Genomic DNA, 22,777 nt, shown 5'->3' on the forward strand with positions numbered 1-22,777 from the left:
TAAAAAAAAAAAAAACACGTTCATTCTTTATTGCTTTGCTAAGGAGTAACGTAGTAAAATGAGTCTTTCTTTTTCTTCTCTTCTAAGGTCTAGCTTGATATAACAAGAGATGTTTCCTCGTTTTGAAATAATTTTGTAGTGACATCCCTGGAGATTTAGATCTTTATACCAAACAAATTTGAATAGCAAAAGCTAAAATAAGTTTGCTGTTAGTAGAGTGAGACTTGTCCTCAATAGTAGTATTGACAAAATTTTGGTGCTATGCTGAATTTTTCGTTTTGCCATAGTGCAATAGTGAATAAGAACACTAAATTTAAAAATCAGCAATTTTACATATCCTCCTAGTCTGTGATGTAGCTGTTGGAGCGTAACATAGATTAGTTTACGGACAAAAACATGATAGTGCTTTGGGCATGTTTTGAATAATAATAAGCACTGAATCATCCAAAATAAATTACATAATCACGAATGCAAGAACAACTTGTTCAATTTGCATAGTACTTGAAATACAATTTCTTTCTTAGTTAAGTTCCTATATCTAAGACACACCTATAACATAGAAGACTACATTTCTGTAAATTACATTGGGTTCATGCTTAATGAATTGCCAGTATCTGCCAGTTCGTTTTAAAGGTGGGAATGCTGTAGGCGGCGTATCTTGTAAAAATGAGTTATTATTAAATATCAAACGAATACATCATTTCTCATCACTTTTCATAACTGTCACTGTCTGTGTATGTAAGGGTCAATTTCAACCGTCATGAACCAAAGAAAGCTGAAGTAATTTTAAAATAGTATTTCGGCATGAAAAGCAGACAGGTTTTTTGGCTTTGTTTTGGATTTTTTTCACCTATCATCTCTGTTTTACACCATAGTGACCCATATTTTTCCTTGATGACATTTTATTTTTTCAAGTTGTTTATTCATTGTATTTCATTGCAAAGCATGCTTTTGAAGGTCATTTGTCCATAACGATGTGGTTATAAAAGTGTTTTATTTTCCTTTTTCTTTCTTCCTTTTATGTGGAATGTATATTTCTTGTGAGGTAAGACCCTCAGCACGTGAAAGGAACATCTTTTTTCTCTTCTAAATCAAAATTGCTGTTTGTCCTAAATCACTTTAATTTCTACATGTTGTCACAACACCGTTTCTTTTCAGTCTGCTTTCTGGCCTATTAGCGCTGCCTTAGGTTTTTTTTATAGCTATTGCTTGTAGTTGCAAGAAATCTTTCATTGTGGGCTTAACTTAGAATATGCTAATTGCTTTGCTACTGCAAATTCTTTAAAGATTTGATTTGTATGCAGTATCTGTGCTTAAAGAAAGATGCATCAAAATATTCTTAAAAATACATTCCAAGCCAAAGGCAACAAAGGCAGTTGAGGATGGAATACGTCCTATAACATAAAATACTGCATAATAATCCGTACTAGGCACATTTCGAAGGACACGCTGGCAATGCCATAAACACAATACTTGTAGTTATTGCTTTTGGTGCCCTCATTTTACTGGCTTTCATTTAATCGTTTTTACACATAACATGTAATGTTTGTTAAGCGTTAAAAGAACTCAGAAGTTTTATGCGCAAATTTAGCAAAAGGACCTAGTTTGTAACGCACAGCAGCCTGTAAGAATTAATTTAAGTTTTCCCATATTTTTGTAAGGGCTAACGGTATAAAACAGGTTTCGAAAGCAATGAACTTCTGGGTTTTTTGGCCTTAGGTTTTAGAAATAGTTCCTCCCCTTCGCTTTCCTTAAATGAATTTCTGAAGTTAATGGAGTGCCCACAATATCTGTGGTAGCGTACAATCTAAGGGCATGTTGCATCAGGTCCTGTAAGCACACTTTGCAATAGGATGTATCCTATCTCAAAAGTACGTGTAAAACAATTCATTTTCAATATCAATTTACATGTTTCTGTAAATAAAAACATGCAGTGGTCCTGTTGAATAGTACAGGCAAATTTATTTTTGTGCATTTTAGTCGTAAATCATGGGCCTTGTGAGAGTTTTAACGGTAGTGTTGGCTGATGTCCATAATTAATAAACTGCATTTGGAGGGCTGATATATTAATGAAATTATAAACATTAACCTGGCTTCACTTTCCAGGTTTTTTTAATGTAAACAACACAATAACGGACATTAGTTATTTCTGTACAGTTTCCGAGGTGATCTTACGTTTTCTGTACTCTGAACCAGAGTTAATTGAGCACTGAATGCAGAAGTACCCAGAGAATAAGCCACAAATGCAAAAATTAACTTCAAGTTTAAACCACATACTCAATAACTCCAATATCCTCAGCTAGTTTGAGCAGCCTTAGGCTTGCAGGGTCCAACTGGGGTTTTGTTTTTTGTTTTGTTTTAAAGAGAAGGGTGCCGGTAATGATGGGAGCTCCGTGTCAGGACCGTCTCCCTTTGATTGTGCCAGATTGTTTGCTGCAGCGTTTCCCTTTCAAAAAGGCTTCCTACTTCTAAGGAAAACAGCGTATATAGAACAGCACTTTCTTACAACCTAAGCCGTGATACGCTTTCTGATAGGAAGATTGGGTCATAACCAACAATAAAAACAAAAAACGCCAGGCTTGTTTTGTAATTTATTATTCTTCAAGTCTTTGGCGGTGAGTCACGAAGCATTTACGCTTTAGTGAATAGTTTATTTGAATTTGGTAGGTCACCCAGCACGTATTGCTGCTGTAAATGTTTTCAGGTTCAGAGCTGCGGTGTGCTTGTTTGCACATTAGCCCTCCAAATTTAGTAATGTGGAATGCTTTGGCCCCATTCTTGGTGCCAGTTTTAAGTGATGGAATTTAAAGCCTAACACGTGGATAATAACATTATGGCAAGTGAAATTTTGCCCAACAGTCCCCACTGCTTTGAAGAAATTTGATCAGCAACGTGATTCAGAAAATAACAGGTTTTCTTCATTAGAAGTTGAGGCAAAGCCTACCATTTGTTATTACCAACGCCTAGGCAGCGCTCCTCCAAAAGAGGCAGCGCTCCTCCACTGGATTGTTTTTCCTTTCTTACTTGCAACTTTCCTGCCCTTTCACGCAAGGTGACTGACGCTGTCGTGGTGGGAAATCCCCAAAGAACCATTGCCCAGAGGCGCTTTTTTAAAACCCAGTTTACTTTTGTTACCCCCCTATGCTCTTTAGGAGCCTCATTGATCCGATAGTGGTTACTTTTATGGCACTGTCGTGTTAACAACATCATTAAGATGCCAGTGGGCTCTACAAACACCTGATCAAAGTCCCTGCCATCAGAACACAGTCGTATCAAACTATCCCCATCAACAACTGTAAGCGTATCGCAGTTGAAAAAATGAACGTATCCAAAGCTGCTGCTTTTACACCCGCCCTGCTTCCATTTCCTCTCTGCCACCCGAGGAGGTCTCTCCTTCTATAAGTACAGTTAACCTACAGCTTTAATCAATGGAAAGAGAGCTGTATGATAATCTCAGTTTCTTAAATATTTCGTTTCCTGTACTCAGAGCAACAAAAGGAGGAAATAAAAGCTGAAAACATATCTGCAGCTGGGAGGCGATGGGGGTTTGCTGCGCAGGTGGGGGACCTCGGTGGTAAGCACCTGACACTGAAATTATTTGTCTCGTTTTACAGCAGCCAAGAGTTTACTGAAAAAGCCGGATGGAGTTAAGGTAGGCTAAACATGTGCTTTAAAATACCTTTTATTAGTCACCGCCTATCTGTAACTTCTGCCAGTTTTTAGAATTGATTATTGTTACTTTTTTCCTTTATAGAATTTGTTAGTAAGTCCTTCTTACTGTATATTTGAAGTGATTAAAGTTAGTAGGTGAAACTTAAAAAATGAAATAAAAGAAATATTTGAAAAACAAGCTTTTTCGTAAGTGGAAGATAGAAAACTACTGGACAAAATGCTTTTCTAGCTATTTTAATGAAGGATGATTGTGTAATTAATGACTCAGTGTTATTAATTAGCTTATAAATGTAAATAATGGTTTGGTGGTGGGCGTGTTAGCTTTTTAGGTATCGGTGTTTATCTGCAGCTCTATTGCCTCCGTGTTTCCCCTTGACTTTGCATTAGATTTCATGGAAGACCAAAAGTTTACTGGTAGGCTTGGCTCCACATGAGGTGTATTCTGCCAGATGTACTTGTTATATTTGGCAGAACTTGAGGGGTTTACTATCTCAACAAATCAGCTCATCCTGACTAATAGACCTTGCTAAGAAGGGAACATTTTGGCAGCTTTCAGACATGATTTAGAGCTCCTATTCTCATGTCACCAGATCCTGCAGGAGGAGAGATGCTTCACAAATGAACGTTCTGGATAAATACTTTGAAAAACAGCCAGAAAAAAAAAAAATATCACTCAGCAATGAAAAATATTTTATTTCTTTTCTCGGAGGACTCCTGAAGACTAAAATAAGTGCCTCAAGCTTTCATTATATGATTCAAAAGATATTCTTCTGTGCTCTGTGTGTTTACTCAGAAGTGTGTCTTTGACCTGAATTTTAGTTTTCTATTTAATCTTTTTACTTTAACAAAACATTGTATACTTAAATACCAGATTCATAGTATTTTTGTTCCTGTTCTCCCACATATGCACACTTTTCCTATCAAAAAAATCATGAGACTGACTTAAAATGAAGTGAGTACACTACGATTTCAGTGCTTCTCATTGCCAAGTAGTAGATATCCCAGTTATGTGGAGAAGCACACATTCAGTATCATTCTGTCATTCCTGTGGAAAACCCTTAACGTGTTTCATTGTGGAATATATAAATTTTACGTACTCTATCTGACCAGCTTTTCCTTTTTAAATATCATTCCTCCTACAGGTCTACGATGGTATTTGTTATATCTCAATTTTTATTATAATATTGGAAACAATTGTTGCCAAAATTTTGCCTAAATTATTACACTTGTTGGGATTTGATACTTTGGTTTTCGGCACATTTTATGTGTCTGCTGTTTGTCTGCATGGTCATGTGGAGCAAAGGGAGTAAATTTACATCTGGGGAAGTCTATTTTTGTCATTTCTGTTACTGAGATACTATATACTCCATAGCATTTTTCCACCCCTTCCTACAGCTTAAGCTGTCTTTTTCTTAAAAAAAAAAAAGCCAAAACAGAAATATACTGTACTCCGTGCCTTGATACTTCAAATCCAACCAGTCACATTTTCTTCTTTTCCTTTCTCTCTGACTGGTCAATTCAGAAAAGGAAGTCCAGTTCGAGTGTTCAGATGATGGTGAGGATCTTTATCGACAGATTTTTTTCCTCCTGTGAAACGTTCACACCTAGAAATCACACAGTTGCATTTAGTTTTGTTAACATACTGTGAGAAGCTGCAAGACTTTAAAGTACAACCTTGTGAATTTTAAGCCTGCAGTTGCTATATGCCATCCACAGTGAATTGTTCTGCAGTTCTTTCAAGCAAGTTTTTTTTTTTCTTTTTTAACCTGGGGACATACGGAAACAAAAAAGTAGATGTAACATTGGCCAATGCAGCTGTCCTTAGCAAATAAAAATAGTAACAAAATAATAATCTTATAACAGCCTTCTGTTAATTTTTAAAACCTCTTTATTTTAAAAGCTAATCGTATTAATACCATAGAATGTAACACAAACCACATTGCACAGTGCAATAGTATCGCTTTAATTGAGCCGCTGCAGACCGAGATGCCGTGCTAAATGCTCAGGAGTAAAAAAAAAACCAACTTCACAGCCTTTCCATACTACAGTTTCCCAGCTAACTTCCTTCACAGCTCAGGGCTTTGTCACGAGATGTCCCAACTGACAGTCAGTCTCAGTAACTTTTCTTCCTCCTCAACCCGCTCTAGAGTCTCGCGTTCATTTGGCTTCTGTCATCCCACACAGCGACCTTCTCTATTCCTGTTTATTACGGTTTTGAATCTTTTGAGATGCTCCTGGTGATCAGCTGCGATGTCCCAGCCGGCTTCTGTTGCTGCTGCCGGTGGAGAGAAGGCAAATATCCCTCATCCGCAGCTTTCCCTGGGAAGTACAGCTCTCCTTGAAGAGCACAGATTTGCTGGTCAGGTCTGAGCAGACATGTAGTTATGTAGGTAAATAGTCTGTTCTTTGGGTGAACATAGAATTTCAGTGGTAGCAGTGTCCAAACGAGGGCCACCAGAAAGGGACGGTGGGGACATTTCTAGTACCCCAAACGTGAAGCATGCTTTAACTTTTTATTACAGAAGTACCATGTGAAAGATTACGTCCCAAGATACAGGTTTTGTTTCCTAAAATATTTTTATAATACACTGAAAAAAGACCAATAATGATTCTACAATCGTGCCCAGCTGTTTGGAGCGTCTGCGTGTGTGTGTCCTGCGCTACTGTCAGACCTAAGAGAGTGGCTTTTGACAAGCGATGCATTAGTATAAAAGTTTTCCTTCTTCACCACAAATAGAAGGTCACCACTTAAGCATAATTCAACTTCAGACTAACTGTTTCATATGAAAATATTTTACTCCCTTGGGAATCATTTCCCTTTGCTGTTAAAAATAGATGCAAAATACACCATGTGTGTTCATATATTAATAAAAGCACACGTATATGCTCTGTGAAAGAGAGAAAGCGTACAGGCTTATTGCTGCTTTCTCTCTAAGTTTCAAAGGGTTTACCAAGTTCTGTTTACACAGAAGAAGTAACTGTATTTTGAATTACATTATCTCTTTCTGCTTTTACTAATGAATGCTGTATTCTCGATATCTTACTAAGAAGTTTTGAATATATTTCCTGCAGTTTTCAGCAGTAGCTGTAATGGATATTGTTTATTTTTATAGGACTTTCACCAAGGGAGTATGGACCCAAGCCTGCTCTCCTTACTCAGGCAAAATTGGAATTGAAATTTGATTAACCTGTTTTCATTATGTATTCAACAACAAGCATCCGTTTGGCTTATCACTTTATTTTTTGTATGAAGCTACTACTGAATAGGACTGTATGAAATCTGGTGAAATCTTCATTTCTTTCCTCATGTTTTTGCTTTATGTCTATCTGCCTTTTGTGAGAGCCTTTTTATTCGTAGTCTCTTGATGACTACATTCATAAAAATATGAACTTGCAGTTACACAACTTGATATGTGATTTTTCTCTTGTTTTGGAATATATTAGTACGCCGTCCAGCAGTGTTGTACGTGCTCTCACTATTCCACAATTCTCCTGTAGAACTTTCATTTGCTGAAGTGGTTGGGGTTTTTTTTAAATGTTTTTTCCTGAGTAAGGAGTTCAGGTTTTGCCCATCTCACAGTCCCATAAATATCGAAGCAAGTGAGTTGATACACTTATGTCGCCCCATGAATGACTTTATGCACGAAGGTATTTATTCTCTCCCTGTCTTGAGTTCCGACACCCCTGCAACTTACGGCTGTAATTGTGAATAGATAAATGAAATTTCTTTGACAGTAACTAGGCCAAGTTGGGGCATAAACTGAACACTTGGAACTCAACAATGACTCTTAATGACAGTTTCTGTAGAAAGACCATTGCTAAAAAAAATAACTGTTTCTTATCCTCCTGCTGTAGAGCAGTGTGAACTTTGATTTTAAATCAAAGAAAAATATTTTTATTCTGTGTGAGAGAATGGTTCCTATCACAAATATTACTAAATAACATTTAGTGTCGAAATAATGTTCCCTGACATTAACTAACGAGACTGCTTTATATTCTTCAAAGCCAGTTAAATGCTGGTTACGATAAGGAAATTTGCAGTCTGTAATTAATTAATGCAAATCCTATTGACATTTCCATAATCTAGACATACCCTAAGTAAGAGTCAGTTCAGCTGCAGGCTTAGGTCAGCAGCCGCATCTGTACCAAAGTAAAATAATCTTCAAAAACCGCCGAGGACCTGAAGTTCAGTGAATTTCCCCGGCGGTGCTAACTTCTGAAGGCTCGAGTTTAGCAAAGCCCTGGCACAGACAAAACTTACGTGTTAGCCTGCGTGGCGGAGAAGCTGAATACTTCATCTGAGACTACAGAGTCATCGGGAAGTTTAAATCAGAAGTCAGATGTTTCATGGACAGCTCAGTTTGGTCCACCGTTATAGGGCTTCCTCTTTCGTTATGCCTTTTCATATACGTTACTTAGCATATTGCCATTTTCTAATTGGTTTAGGAAGGCTTTTCTTTTAGGAGAAAAAATACCAAATTTTGACCCCAAAATTGCTAGCGTTTGTTTCTTTAAATGAAGAAGTTCATTACATTTTGACAAATATCCATTAATGAAACCATTCTGGACTTTTTTGCTTTGTTTTGCGCATTTATTATTAAGTACTGTGACTAGAAGGTTCAGTACAACTTTTTTTTTTTTTGTGGATCAAAGTCTTTGCAGACAATATATATCTATACACCCAGTTCTGCATGCTGCTTTGGACTGCTCTTGTTAAAATTAGACATGACCAAAATGTACGTAAAATTTTTTTTCCTAATTATTGTTAAAAAAAAGACATTTTTCAAACTAGTTTTACTATACTTTAATCTTGCTTCTTAGTGCATGTAAAAAGTGGCTCGGTACATTATTTTCAGTATTTCTGTTCTTTTCATACCACGGTATTTATGAAAGCTGAATCTTAAAAATGGATTTAAAGAATCAGATACCTTTAAACTTACTGCTAAACAGTTTAAATTGAATTAAAATTTTGTATAAGTAAAAGCCAAAAGTCTTGTAAAGGTGTGGTACTGTGCTAAGCTTAAGAATTAACAGGATGACCGACATGTAAAGTTAAGCAGATACGTACTGATTTGTGGAGTAAGGCTACAGATGCTATAGTGTGAAACCTTACGCTTTCAGGTTACAGTACCAAAACTGAAAGGCTGATACACAATTACTGCAGGATTCTTGAAACTGCAGAAAATCACGACTGCCAATTATTTTTGTCTAAATTAAACCGAAAAAAGCTAAAGGGGCACCAGTCTCTTCCTAGCATCAGTTGTATTTAGTCAGACCTGGAATCAGTTATATTTGTTCAAATCCGTTCCTCGAAGCCAGTAGAACAAATCTATAGATTCCTGGAGAGCTATGAATAATCAAATATTATTTACGGTAGTGATAGGTAATTAGAAATAAAGAACAACTGGGTGCAATTATTTAACACTGTTGCATGTCAAGAATTTGCAACGGCTATTTAGGACTTTATTCAAACCCATATTAATTCATTATTCTTCTTGTATGTGATTAGCTGCTACTTAAAGGCTCTCTGTTCTTTTAAGTGTCACAGCTGAAGTCATCTATACCTTGTATAGACCTTCGTATAGTGCATCTGAAAACCCGTAGCTAGCATGTTTGGAGGAGTTGCAGCTAGCTATCGGATTTATTGTTAATGTTCTTTCAAGTTCATAAGTTCATCTTTCTGTGATTCTTTATTTCCATATCTATATCTATATATAGATATCTATATCTGTATATAGATGTTCTATACAGAGAGATATAGATACGGCGCCTACCGCGAGTTCTAAGGCCTGTCTGTTTCTATTTTCTGCATACCTACAGATAAACAACAAAACGAACGTGGTAACCAGCCCCAAGGAAAATATTCCTACCCCGGCGCTGGTATACCTGGAATCTTCCTTCTCATGCTATCTTGAAGTTTTTGACTGTCTTCTGTTTGTTCTTCCTTCTTTTTTGCTTTTTCATGCATTTACTCTGTTTGCTTTCTAAAAACAGGTTTTGGAAAAACTTTTTGTTTGAATTATGCTTTCTTTTTTTTTTTGTGAGGAAGTCGATTAGAGCGTGTTTATTAATAGAAAATGTTACATGGAGGCTGGATGCGGTAGAGTCATAGCGTTTGTAACTGTAGTTGGATTTTTTGCATGCTGTGCCAGAAAGTGAGTAGAATGCGCTTTGTGTTGCTCTAAGCTCTTTGCCTGATGACCGTTTCCATCTTTTTAATGCTAACCTTTTGCACAAAAGAAAAAAAAAAGCAGCTCTATTATTTTCTCTCCTTTGTCGTAGTACAAGTATTGATACCAAGGAGAGCTAACAGGATTATTGCTAGGCTACCATAAAATAGACCTTATTCAGATTTTCATTCCATATTTCCTAAAACTCAGCAGGACTTTGCAAGTCTTCACTGGGATCAAGAGGCATCTAGTGCTAAACATTTTTGCTTGTTTCTCTTACATTTAAATCTGCAGGAGCTATTACTCATTAATAAGCTCTGTTAGGAACATATTACTAATCAGTGCGCTGTTCATGAACGTTTCTGTTGCAGTCTTGCTTTTATTAGTAGCTCCTATTTCTTAGGCATACACGTATCACAAGGCTCACAAATACAAATGCCAGCGTGTAAGTACCTAATTTTGTGAGGTGTCGTTTCCCGTATGCCTGCGTATATAGCTTTGAAAATGCGGATCATTCGCACACATCGGGAGAGATTTTTCCTCTTGAATTTTTTTGTGCAGCTGGCACTGAAGCAAACATTGCTAAGTCATTTCTAAGGACCAGTTAACAGGTTTCATGCATGAGTATATGGCAGTCTGTTCCCAGACATAGCCGTGCACGATAGTCCACTGCCATTTCAAAGATTATGTAATCTTTTTTTAAGGGAAAAGGATTTGGGGAAATTGCACTTTAAAATGACGCAAAGATCTCTCTCGCTTACTTTTACGCTGCTCTGCCAGGGCAGCCATTGGTAGTAATCTACATCTTCCAAAACAGGGTAGTGTTTAGAGGTAGTTAACTCGTCCTTAATCCCTATGGATTCATCTGTATTTTCATTTGATCACCTAATACTAAAACAAGCAAACATGCTTAAAGAAAAGAGGCGATTTCTGGCCTTCTTGCCTGGCTCGGACAGGAAAACGCGCAAATCATTCAGTATGCCCTCGAGCAAAAGAGAGCCTCTGCAGGTCCCCGGAGCTTCAAAGCCCTGTACGCGTTGGTCATGAATAAGGTCTCTGCATGCCGCTGCATTAGGTGAGATGGTCTTTTTTTGCTGGCTTGCTGTTGAGGAAATCTGTCTTAGAGACATCCAGTTTCACCCTCTGACAACAGTTAACCTTTGCTTTAGCTCTTGTCAGGGTTCAGCGTTTGAGCTGGCTCTTCTTGCACTCCCTCACGCTAATGAGAATGTGTTTACCAACGGGAACTCTTTTTCTCTTTATTTTGTTCTCGCTCAGGAGCCCCAAACTACAGTAATCCACAACCCTGATGGAAATAAGGTATTCAGAAAGAATCAACTCCATCTCGCTTTTCCACACCCCACATTTCATCCACTGTTCCACAGCGAAATAGGGCCATTCCAGGAATTTGTCAAGGAAAAACTCATTCCTGCATTTGTTACACCTGGTGTCTCTTGAGCCTGTTTTCGTCTGTGTTCATCTGCTACGTGCGTCCTGCTGATCGCTGAGCTGCCGAAGCTCCGGGGGGAGTCGGTAGCGGTTGGCAGAGTTCAGCACCCTGCGCAGCCAGGCTGGGGGAGCCTGGGGTCTCTCCCGTTTCAGCCAAAAACGCTGCAGTCTAAGTAAAACCCAAGAACGTTGTTCTCAGAGTGTGGTGAGATCATACTGACGGGTTTTATGTGCAGTTGTCACCTTAGATAAAGATGTCATTTCGGTTTATCCCATCTGCTGTCTCTCAGCATGCTTATACACCATGTCGTGACGTGTCTTTTGCACAGGACTTTGGTTTTCTTCCATAACATCACTGAGCAGTTTCCAAAAAATGTTAACGTTTCAAGTGACAAAGAGGTCTTTTGGTTTTTATACGTTTTCTTCACGCTCTTTTCTTTTTTCTTGTGTATTGTGATGTTTGCGTTTGGCAGCTGATTCCTAAAACGTGTTTTGGTTTGGTTTTTTCATGCATGGACTTGAAAAGGGCCAGGAAATATCATCATTTACATATAACTCATGTTCCTAGGTTTCCTGGAAAGAATTTACTCTTCAACAAAAATGTCCCTGTTTACAGTGTTGACTTAAAGAATTGACATTTCATTTATCTAGTCTTAACTATGTGGTTATTTCCTATGAGAAGGATCGAATCCGAGTGAAAAAATAACGCATGCAGACGTTGAACACATTCATTTCTCAAGCATGAAAGTGCTGATGGTGTGTATTGTGCTTGTATATCCCATTCCTCTCTGTACCTTGCATCTGTCGAACATAGAGCTTTTATTTTCACGTTACTACTTTTTCAGCTCCCCGAGTTTAAACTCACAGGCGACAAACAGCCTGTGTTTGAACACGAGTCTAATCTTTGTCGCTGCAGTCCGCTAAAGACCAGAAAACCCAGATAAAATATTGGCGTGACTACATCTACTTGACTTTCTTATGTAATCATAGCAATTCAGATACTCAATGTCCCAAAAGGTCACAGCAGACAAGCAAACCGCTTAATGCGGAGAGTTACTCCCAAATTTGTCTGCCAGACTGATCGTTGTAGTATGGCAACTGGAGTGGATGCTTCAATATTACAGGCTACATCTGCCGTGTGAGCTTGTGCATGGTGTTTACAACTTGTATTTGTGTGGGGGTTTTTGTTTACTTATAAGTACTTTATCTAATATTTTAAGTGATAGAGCATGATACTTCTGTGTAGAGTGAAACGTCTAACACCAGCCGGTTGAGGAAAAGCATGGTGACTTGTTCGGTTTTGTTTGTGTGTGGATTAATTCGTGTAGTTTTATTTATGGATGCACATACGTTTTGGTTTTTTTTAAGGTCTGAGTAATGCATTAACCGTTTTGAACATTCCTTCGGCTCAGCCTTGTGAGGACACAGTAAATAAAGGGCACTGTCAAATTTACCTTTTATTATTTAATTGTAAAATCCTTTTAAAAGTTAAAGACAATACCAGTCCTATCTTCTGTCTATCAAATAAAAACAGACCAGTTAATCCTTTTTGTTACTGAGCTGTGAATTAAAAAAAATTATATTGATTCTGCTTTTCAAGTAAGTATACAGGTAAAAAAATCAAGTTTAAAAACTTCCCGGCTTTCTAAAACTGTGTACCTATTAGATTTGACAGTGCCCTTGTTGAATGTACCCATAATATTTCATGTTTCTGGTAATTCATGAAAGACTGAGATACAGTATCCTTGCCTTTTTAACAGTGTGGTGGCTTAAGTGTAAACTGTCTGATAGATGAGTCATTCCTCTACGTGACTGGTGGGTTGAAGAATACCACTGCAAAGATACCTTAGTTTGTCAAAGTCGTTATCGTATATTTATCAATTCTCCATCTCCTTCAAACAAATTTTTTATCACCAAAACAGTATAAAAATGACAGAATCTGATCCAATGTCCTTAAAATCACTGGGAGACTTTGTTTTAATATACATTGCATAAGTCATACGAGCAGAAAAGCAGTTGTAACTTGTAGCGTGCAGAAGTCTGCGTATTTGAAAGCTGGAATGGAATGACTTATTTTGCACAGTTGGTTTAATCACTAAGCTTAAAATGGCAAGCTCTCCTACTTGGCTGAGGTAATTCATATAACATTTCAGACGGACTTTGTACAGTCGGCTGTTAAAGAAAACAAAGTTGCCTTTACATTCCTGTGAAGTAAAAGCCTTAGACAGCAGGAAATGTATTTCTGTTCCCTACTGTAGAGAATGGCAATGTTCGGTATCAGTTTCAGGTGGAAATGTCTTAATCGGTGTGTGACCATTTGTTTGTGAATTACATCCCACCCTGCTTCAAGGCTTTGCATGATACCTGTAACTAACTGTACTTTTCAAAGGCACGCAAAGAAGTCTTGGCTTGGTTATACATTCTACTTCTATTTACTTCTCAACAGGAATCAACGGAGAGTTCCAATACAACCATCGAAGATGAGGATGTGAAAGGTACGATTCTAAGCTTGAAACATTTGGAGAAGCAATAACATGAGTTATGTGAATGTATTTCATTAGCTCATTAAACACAGAAAGTCCTAATGAATCTTAAGAGAGAACAGTATTTTTCCTTGTTTAAAAGAAATTACTTTTATGCTCTTCTTCTGACATGTTTCAGACTTACCTTTGACTTTTCATTTCCCAAAACACCATTTGCCATGATGTTTTGGAATGAAGAATATAAAGTTGCTGTTTATTAACTAAGATACTAGTTCCAGTAATAATAGTAGTAGATTAAAAATGTGTAAGTCAGTGCTTTGTAACTCTTACTTAGTTTATGTACTTTTAGCATGCATTTGTGTTTTGGGTTTGCCTTTTTTTTTTTGATGTCACCGTTTTAATTTTTATTCTGTTCAGATGCCAGTGTTTTTTCACGTTTCTCTTTTGTTCTGTCCATACACTTATTTTAATCTTCTTTTATTCTTTAAAAAACTAAAATCAATATTTTTTTTGTAAAATTAGTTCTGTAACTTCACAGATATTGGTTTTGTTTCAATTTTTTCCCCTCTAAATATTATACCGTGGTGTTACTCATACTTACTTTAATAACACTGTGTTCTAAAACAAAGGGTTTTAAAAAAAGAGTATTAGGTTTGTGTATCTCCGGTTGACAGAAAAGATTGTTTTTCAGCCTCAAAGAACAATATTCTATGTACAGGTGAAACGCAAGCCAGAGATGATAGCAAAGGTAACATGTGGAGAATGGAAAAGAAAAGAGAATTCTTAGTGAACCGCTGTAATATAAAGTTTGCTTTATGTTGGAAGTAGTATAATGCCTAAGTCAACTGTTAAAAACATGCATTAGCAAAGCTGTGCCCTAAAATACAGACCTGAATCTGCTAAAGAGCTTCATTGGCCTCTGAAGAGCATGAGAGAGTTGCAGAATTTAGAAGAGATTGGAATTCTATCAAAAATACCTAGCGCTCAGTTTCTGACCGGTAGAACAGGCGCTATGCATGTTTGATAAAAATACCCGTACTGCCAGGGTAACGAACGGACAGCGTAAGCATGAAAGCAGTCTGCGGGTGGCGGCTGTCCAAGGAGCGCCGTGTGGAAAACGCAGATTTTATTTTACGCTGCACGTGAGATTCATCGGGCACGTACGTCCTGGCAGCTTAGCGCAGGCGTGCGCGGGAGAGCGGAGCAAGCCCCTGGCAGAGCCCAGCGTCGCGTTTCTGCTGCTGCTCTTCCCTGCTTTTGGAAAGGCTGAGGAGCTCGGCTGGTGGACGGGCGAATGTCTGCAGTCTGCTGGGCTGCGAGAAGTTTCTCTACTTTGGCATTGGTGGTTTTCCCTCGGTAGAAAGAAGATTTTCTATCCACTGCTAGTAGCAATGCAGCTGTAAGTTGTGACTGTGCGAGCTGCAGTTAGCTCTGATGAAGTCGCTGATGTTGGCACTTTGTTCTCAAAGTTTCAGTGAATCATTTCACTTCCACTTGAGCAAAGTCTTGGGTGCATTAACAGCCAGTGCCCACTCGCTTTAAGTAACAGCCTAGTGATAGCGGTTTCAGTTAATGCGAAGTAATGGCTTGGAGAACAATTGTAGGTATCTGCAGCTGATGCAGAGGAAAATACAGTGTAATTTACCTCTACTCATAACGCTTTGTATTTCTTCCTTCAAACCATTGTGTGTAGTTTAGCAACTAACCTCATTAAATGAATAATTTAATTATAGGGCCTCTGCGTGATGATATAACATGATGTTGTAACGGTAGGATTTTTATAAAATTCTGTCTCAAGCTTAGCGCACGGAATTATATCTCAGGAATACAATTATAAGAAAAACAACAATGAAAATGTTTCGCCTAATTCTTATATGATAATATAAGATGTATGTGATAATCTTATATGATTCCGTAGAATCACAGTTAAGAGCAGATGGGATGGCCACGTTGTACTTTATTCCCAAAAGGATCTTGCAGTAATCACAGGTCTGAGAGACCTGTGATTGCTGGTTGTGCCCTTCTCTTTGCTGTAGCTGATGTAAAAGGTTTAGCAGATGAAGTTTTCTGTTCTGTGTAGGTTCCTGCCCCGTTGCTACCTAACAGTGATACAAAGGGCACGAAGCGGCTAAGCCAGTAAGGTGAGCTGAGGCTGTACTCCAGAAAGAGTGTGGCGTTGTGTGTTTTCCAGAAGGAGGAGCTGAACGATGTTAACTGTGCGTGCAGGAGAGGAGGCAGAGTGCCGTCGTATTGCTCTTCACCTGTGGCGCGAAGGTGGGATGCTTCTTCCCCACCGAGAACCACAGTTCGAACTGCTGACGTCTGGGATGGGCACGATAACCTCGCACACTGATGCGGCTGTGTCAGCATCGGGTACACGGCGGTACCACTGCCCTGGTCACCAGACACCAGGGCACATTTTATTCCGGTGTATGGGGATTTCATTTTCTGTTTATTTAAAAAACAAATATAATCTCCCTGTCATTAGATGCTTACAAGCTTGCTTGGTTTTCACTTTTTAGTATTCCTCTCACACTTCCAGTCTTTCCACCGGAGGCTGCTTTTCAGATTATTTATTATAAATTAAAGCTAACAGTACCCCTAGGGTCTAATTTCTAGAATGATTCAGGGAATAGGCAGTCCTGCAACCCTGACAGCTATGACAAGCTCAAGCTTCATGCTTTAGCAGGGCACTTAGGAAAGATATTTTCCCCCTACACCAAACTTTTGGATGTAGATTTTCTAGGACAACAGAGAGAAAGCTGTTCTCTTGTCAGGAACGGCTGCTGGCTGCAGCTGGCGGCAAGGTACTGATAGGGACGAGTGGATTTCGGAGGCAGCAGAGAGAATTCTCTCCGATTACCGACTGTCTGGGTCCTTATGCATAGGCTCAAGATGACGCTTGTCACCGAATTTGAGATCTAGAAGGAATGTTTCCCACCTTAGGTGATAAAGGACCTTAAAAATCTTTTTGCTTTTCTTCGCAGCGTGGCGTACAACATGGGAAGAGGCTCCCTCCTTCCCACGAAGGAGAAGGGAAATGGGGATGCCACTCTGTAACCGAAAAGTATTATTAGTACATGTTTTATAGTATTGCGGTATGACCCACACCCCGCAGAGAATGACTCTTCCTTGCATGTCTGTGTACTGTCAAAGTATTACAAATGTTACGATTCATTAAGAAAGGTAGCGATTTAAAAAAAAAAAGTTTTAAATCAGCTATCACAAATGTGTCTTTAGGAACAGATTCTTACCTCGTATCTGTCAGGGAATGCATACAGTATTCTCCTCTCATGTCAGGATCTCACCCTGTTTTCACGTTGGAAGGCAGACATTTTAACCTGAAGGCAGTGAAATCAGGCTTACTTTTCATTTGTTATTTATTGAAAAACTTAGTGTCTGTAACTTTGTCTTGCTTATGTATGCATTTACATCTTTTAGGACTGGAACATATTTCTTTCACTAGAAATAGTGCTTGGCAAACAATAGTGAGCTTTAATAATTCAAGGAATAAGCTAATTCTAGGATTTGAGACTGAAATGACTCGAAGCTGTAGCTCAGGTTCCTTGCCAACATAAATTTCTGACCTTAACGATTGATCATGGGCTTATCGGCATGACAGTGATCCCTCCTAAATATAAAGGCAGGAGTGGACAGAAAGAACATACTGAAAACTGGACCGTGGGCAATGCCTTTTTCTGGAATTGCTTGTGGGATTTCTCCTTCCTGTAGTAATGAGTCTGGGACTCTTTGGCAGCGTCTCTTTGATAAGAGATTGATATGGTTTTTTCAGTGATGCTGTAGAATACCATCGTTATTTTTGCCAGAAATGCACACAGGCTTTTAGAAAGCTGAGTTGTTAAATTTATCGTGGTCAGGAAATCTAGATTTCTTATGGTATTTTTTTGCCCCTGGAAATGAATTAATGAAAGCACTAGTAAGAATGATGATTCCCGATGGGAAAAATTGCTGACTCGTAGGGCATTTACAGATTAGGTAAATTCTGGCTAATCTGTGCTACTTCATACATCGGTAAGGTACATCTCTTCAAAACTTTAACCATTCAGGAGGCATGTATTTTCATATATTTTGCTAATTTACTTCATTTTATACCCGTTGGTTTTATTTTATTTAGCAGTAGAAAGAAACCAATTTAAACTAATCCGTTTGGAACATACTTTCCTGAAGAAAAACCTTCAAATTTCTAAGAACATTTTTTTAAAAGCTCTTTCAAAACCCTGTATATCTCAGTACTGGATAGAGGAATAAATCTGCGCTGGCATCTGAACAGAGTCATTTATGGCTACGCCCTTTACACCTCTTCTTTGGCACCCACACCACCTCCCAAAAGTCCATCATTAACATTGTTTGTGTGCTCAAAGGTTTTATAAGTTCTTGTTGCTTGTAATTAAATTATCGTTATTTTTCTTTTGGCCTTCTCTTTTTCTTCCTTCACATCTACTTGACCCTCCTACAGCTCTCACAAAGGAGGGTGACGTGGAGAGGTTATGTTCAGCCCGCCACTCCTCCTCTTCCATTGCTTCTTCATCTCACTGGTCACCACCCTTGCCGTGCCCCAGCGGCCGCTCCTGCTGCCGGTGCCTGCTGAGGAGTCTGATCACACTCTACCTCTTCATCTTTGTTTGTTCATATGTTGTGTTTCTTTCCATCAATTCAGCGGGCAAGTCCACGAAAAATGCAAACTCGGAGAGTCATTCGCTTGAGTCTGAGCTCTCCCACTCCGCTCCTTCCTCTGTACGGTGTAAGTTGAGAGACTCATCTCTTCAGATGATCTCTTTTGTCTCTCCTTCTCCTCCCTCCCCATCATCTGACAGTAGCACGAAAAAGGTCAACACTGTGATCTGTCTGATCTGGGAATGACCTTTTCGTAGGGTTCACAAAAGTACGGGGTATGTTTTTTTAGATATTTGTTTCTTGGCCAGGTTTTTTTAATTGTAAACATATTATCATCAGCTGTAAGAGCAGTATAAATAGGTACGTGTTTCAGAAAGTTGTACCTTCAGAGGTAATCTTTGCAGGAGTTTTCAACTTGGAGATAGATCTCACTCTCACCTCCGGCTTGGATCCTGGATAGGGTCTCCAGGTTAATCACCTGTTATGTTTATGTATGTCATCAGGTTACTTTCTTTAGCATCACCGTTGATAAAGCAACCTTAAAGCTGCTGTGACAGCTGTTCGCTTGCAGCATTGATTCATGACAACCGAAAAGTTTCGTGCTTGGCCTAGGAGGAGATCTGTGATGATTAGTGACCAATTAACTGTAAAGGAGATCTTTAGGGCGAGGAGACTATGTTTGAGCAGTTTAAATACGAGAGGAAAAAGGCATTGTGTTAGTAGCTTGTATACTGGTAGACCATAAAAGGCCTGGGTAGATGCATTTCTTGTTTACAAATTAAGTCAGAAATTCTTTAGAGTGGAGGGACCTTGTGAGTCGAAACGGGGAATGACTTCCTAGGAATGTAGGTTCTGCTTGCCAGACTCTGCTCCTGCATCCGGTGGGTGTCAGGGTGGTTGCGCGGGTAGTAAGGGTGGGCACGTGCGCTGGTAAAGGTGAGGTGCAGGTGGGCCCTCGGAAACACGGGCCGGGTGTAATTGGCCTGAACCTTCGTTTAAATTTGAGTGAAATTTTTGCTAGGTGCAACTAATGCAGGTGGGAGGGGGATCAGTCCCCGAGATGATGGGCTGTCTCCGGTCACGACTGTTGTCAGGTAATGTTGAAAGAATAGCTTCCTTCCGAGGGAGGAGCAGGGTAGTATATATCAATAAAGATGACTATATATCAAACTAGAACTACAAATACCAACAGCACAAACTGCGCAGAACCTTAAAGAAAAGAGCAATTAATAGGCAAGACGTGGACCTGTACAACGTTTCAAGCTACCAGTAACACGTGCCATAAGGCTTTTATTCCATCCGCAGTATATGTCCCCAGAAAATCTGTTATGTACCCAGCGTTTTCAGATATGAATGCTAGCAGCCTCACATTTCCTGCTTCATTGGGTAGTTAATGGTGCTAAGACCACTGTTAATGTTTAAACGTAGATGTTCATTACTTGTTACCACATTTAGGAACAGAGGTACCTCAGGTAACACCACTATCCTTGAAAAAAGTAGAATTATTTTAGTTTCCCTGAAAGAGCGTGGTGCAGAAATGGGGTGGTATGTCTATACAGTGACATTTCAAGAAAGTGAACAATCTCGTATTTATTCTGTTCATTCTGTGACTTCAGAAACAAGCACACTTCTTTGCCACTTTGTTCCACAAAATAAATCCTGTTAAAAAGTGCAGGTAGAACTTAGTTTAAGGAATGCAACAACGATCAAACTAAACAACCATCTGCAGGAAAAGGATTAGGTGAAACTATTCTGGTAAAGCTCCTTGGTGGAGACATGATGGTACTACTGCATCTGGTAGTTAGCCTGCCAACTCAGTTTTGTTTAAAGGATTTATAGATTAGAAATTTAGAATTTGCCAAAACACTAGTAGGCAAAACAGCAGAAGTTAACCCAGTATCTGAATATGCACCAGACTTGCTTGTATTTTTTTATTCTGATGCTTCAAAATAACTTCATTGCAGTAAAAGGAATATTTAATTTCATTAAATAACAAAGTAAAGTGACCAAAGAAACTGTAAAGTCCCCGAAACCTCACCTGTCCTGTTGTAAAAATGTGTGATTCTGGTGTAATACGATTTTAGAAATGGCCGTGATATGCCGTGTTTTCTGTAGCTCTACATTTAATAGGAATCAGCAGTCCCGTGGCCTGAGAAAGTTCAGAAAACCAAAAGCAGTTATTGTCTACCAAGAATAGAATTAATTCAAGTACAAGTAAAAAGAATAAGTGCTGAGAGAAGACGTTAGGAACATGGTAGGCTGTTAGGGTAAAAGCTGCCGGTGTGGCTAGCGGAAGATGTGTTTGTGCTACCTTGGCTTTGAAGTGGAGCTTTGTTGGGATAGCTCTAACGATCTGTTTCAGAATCTGCTACAGACGAGAGAGGTCTCTGCAATATTACTATAAAGAGGCTATTCGAGTTGTGTACATTCGGCAGACCTACGTTCACCAGAAAAAAGATAACCGCTACAAAGAGCTATAGTAATGAATAGTTTTCACTAGCAGTGAGCAATACTAAAAAATCAGTGAAAGTTAATACTGCTGAGTATTTTTGGTAAACCACATGGGAGTTACTGGGCTTGCCGGAGAGAATTATATAGGCTCAAGTGATTATGATTTTTAAATTGCATCACAGGAGAATGCAAGTCAGTGTTTTCGAAGAGCAAATTGGAGAACTTAGAAGAAAAAAAAAATTACGAAGTGAAGTCAGACTACAAAGTTTAGGATGGGAGGTGGTGGTCAGAGGCACGTGCAGTTTCTTTATGTCAAAAGAGTTCAGGAAATGAGAAGGGCTGCAAAGATTACCTGGATGAATACCCGTACCTGCCAGCTATTTCGTGACAGCAACAGTGGTAAGAAGGTGGGAACAAAAATAGTCTATAGTGTTAGCTCTGCGTAGTATAAAACTGAACTTACTCTCTGTTTGTTGTTAAGTAACGATTATTATAATTATCGGTATACATTATAATTATCAACAAGAAAAATACTGATTTCTTAGCTGGTAAACTTGATAGGTTTCAATCTGCTGTCACAGACATGGGAAAAAGATGATGTAAATGTGGCATCTTGAGAAAGGACAAGTTGAGGAAGGATTATCATAGTGAAAGTAAGTCCTGGAGAATAAAACATCTCCATTCCAGCCCTAGGTGCTTGAGGTATTGAGGAATAAATTTTTAAAGGTAATGCAGTTTTCCTATGAGTAAAATAGGCAAATGCCTCATTTCTTAGAATTACTGTTTGGAGATGATGATGATGATTATTATTATCTCAACACATCTCATTGCTTTTTAAAGCTTATTTAAAAGGAAAGAGATGTAGAATTGAGAATGTATTATTGATTTTCCATTGTAAAACACCAGTTCCTCTGAATTGGTAGAGTGATTAGGAAGGAGCACAGTTTAAATAAAAATGTGCACAGCGGCAAAGCTTGTTAATGTCTCAATTATCAAGACTTTAAACATCATTTCTTGAGACAGCAGCCAGATTCCATGATTAATGTAACATGTTGAGAAACCATAGTGCAGTACCTTGTAAGTGCAGTGACCATGATGTAGCTTTGTTCTGAGACTGTAGGTAATTTGTCATTAAAAAACAAACATTCGCCAACATCTGCCACACAGTATAAATATTAGTTTAATCGTATGGTAGCTCCGAGGAGACAGCATCTTTACAAATAATTAATTTCATATAAGTAAAAAGAAACTATGTAGGGCATATGACAAGTCGCTTAACATCACATTATGAGAAAGGTTTAAATAGGAGATGCATTCATTTTGTTTGGTCTTTTCTGTCAGTATAGGGTGGAAAAGTGTTGGGATAATTTTTCAGATATTTGCCTACATATCTAATGAATTACATTTTTTTCATTAGGCAAGTAGTAGGTTTACGGGTTTTCAGAAAGGTGAAAGACAGTCGATAGCCTGAAAAAAATTCTGCAAACCGACCACCCATCTCATAATGTGATGAATCAGAGTGAACCTTTGGAATCAGCAGGCGCTAGGAAAGAGATGTTACATGTAAGATGACAACTCAGATGTCTTAGTTCATATCAAAGTTTAAGGTTAAGCGGTGTGGTGAGAGATAAGCTCTAATCTTACATACACTAAATTTTGATAAACTTCTTGAATGAGAAGTCCCCTGGAGCATGCCTTGTCATCTGAGGGTCTAGGTATTTTTTTATCTAGAGCTAAGATTCAATCAGTCGTTTATTCATGCAGCACCTCCTTTTATTTTCTTCACAGAAATTACTTTCTTGGAATATTTGTGGAATAAATTGTAAGAGAAATTACCAGCAGAGAATTTTCAAATATTGGTGTGAAGAGGATGGTTTTGAAAAACGTTTTGTGACATTTGCTGCTTCTGGGGCAGCA

At 38.5% G+C, this 22,777-nt stretch overlaps 1 protein-coding gene across 6 annotated transcripts in view; it reads left to right on the forward strand.

The window, feature by feature from the left end:
* Window positions 1-22,777, forward strand: part of CAMK2D (calcium/calmodulin dependent protein kinase II delta) — a 158,043-nt gene that overhangs the window by 119,131 nt on the left and 16,135 nt on the right. For 3 of the 6 annotated variants that reach the window (XM_075150292.1, XM_075150296.1, XM_075150293.1), the window contains 2 exons: window positions 3,615-3,652; window positions 13,738-13,786. In XM_075150292.1, the coding sequence (XP_075006393.1) occupies window positions 3,615-3,652; window positions 13,738-13,786 (87 nt within the window). Of the gene's footprint in view, window positions 1-3,614; window positions 3,653-5,194; window positions 5,228-9,492; window positions 9,553-11,120; window positions 11,163-13,737; window positions 13,787-22,777 lie in introns of all 6 variants that reach the window. The other 3 variants (XM_075150294.1, XM_075150295.1, XM_075150291.1) reach the window with 2 other exon arrangements.

This window comes from Calonectris borealis, chromosome 4 (assembly GCF_964195595.1).
Source record: "Calonectris borealis chromosome 4, bCalBor7.hap1.2, whole genome shotgun sequence".
NCBI lineage: Eukaryota > Metazoa > Chordata > Aves > Procellariiformes > Procellariidae > Calonectris > Calonectris borealis.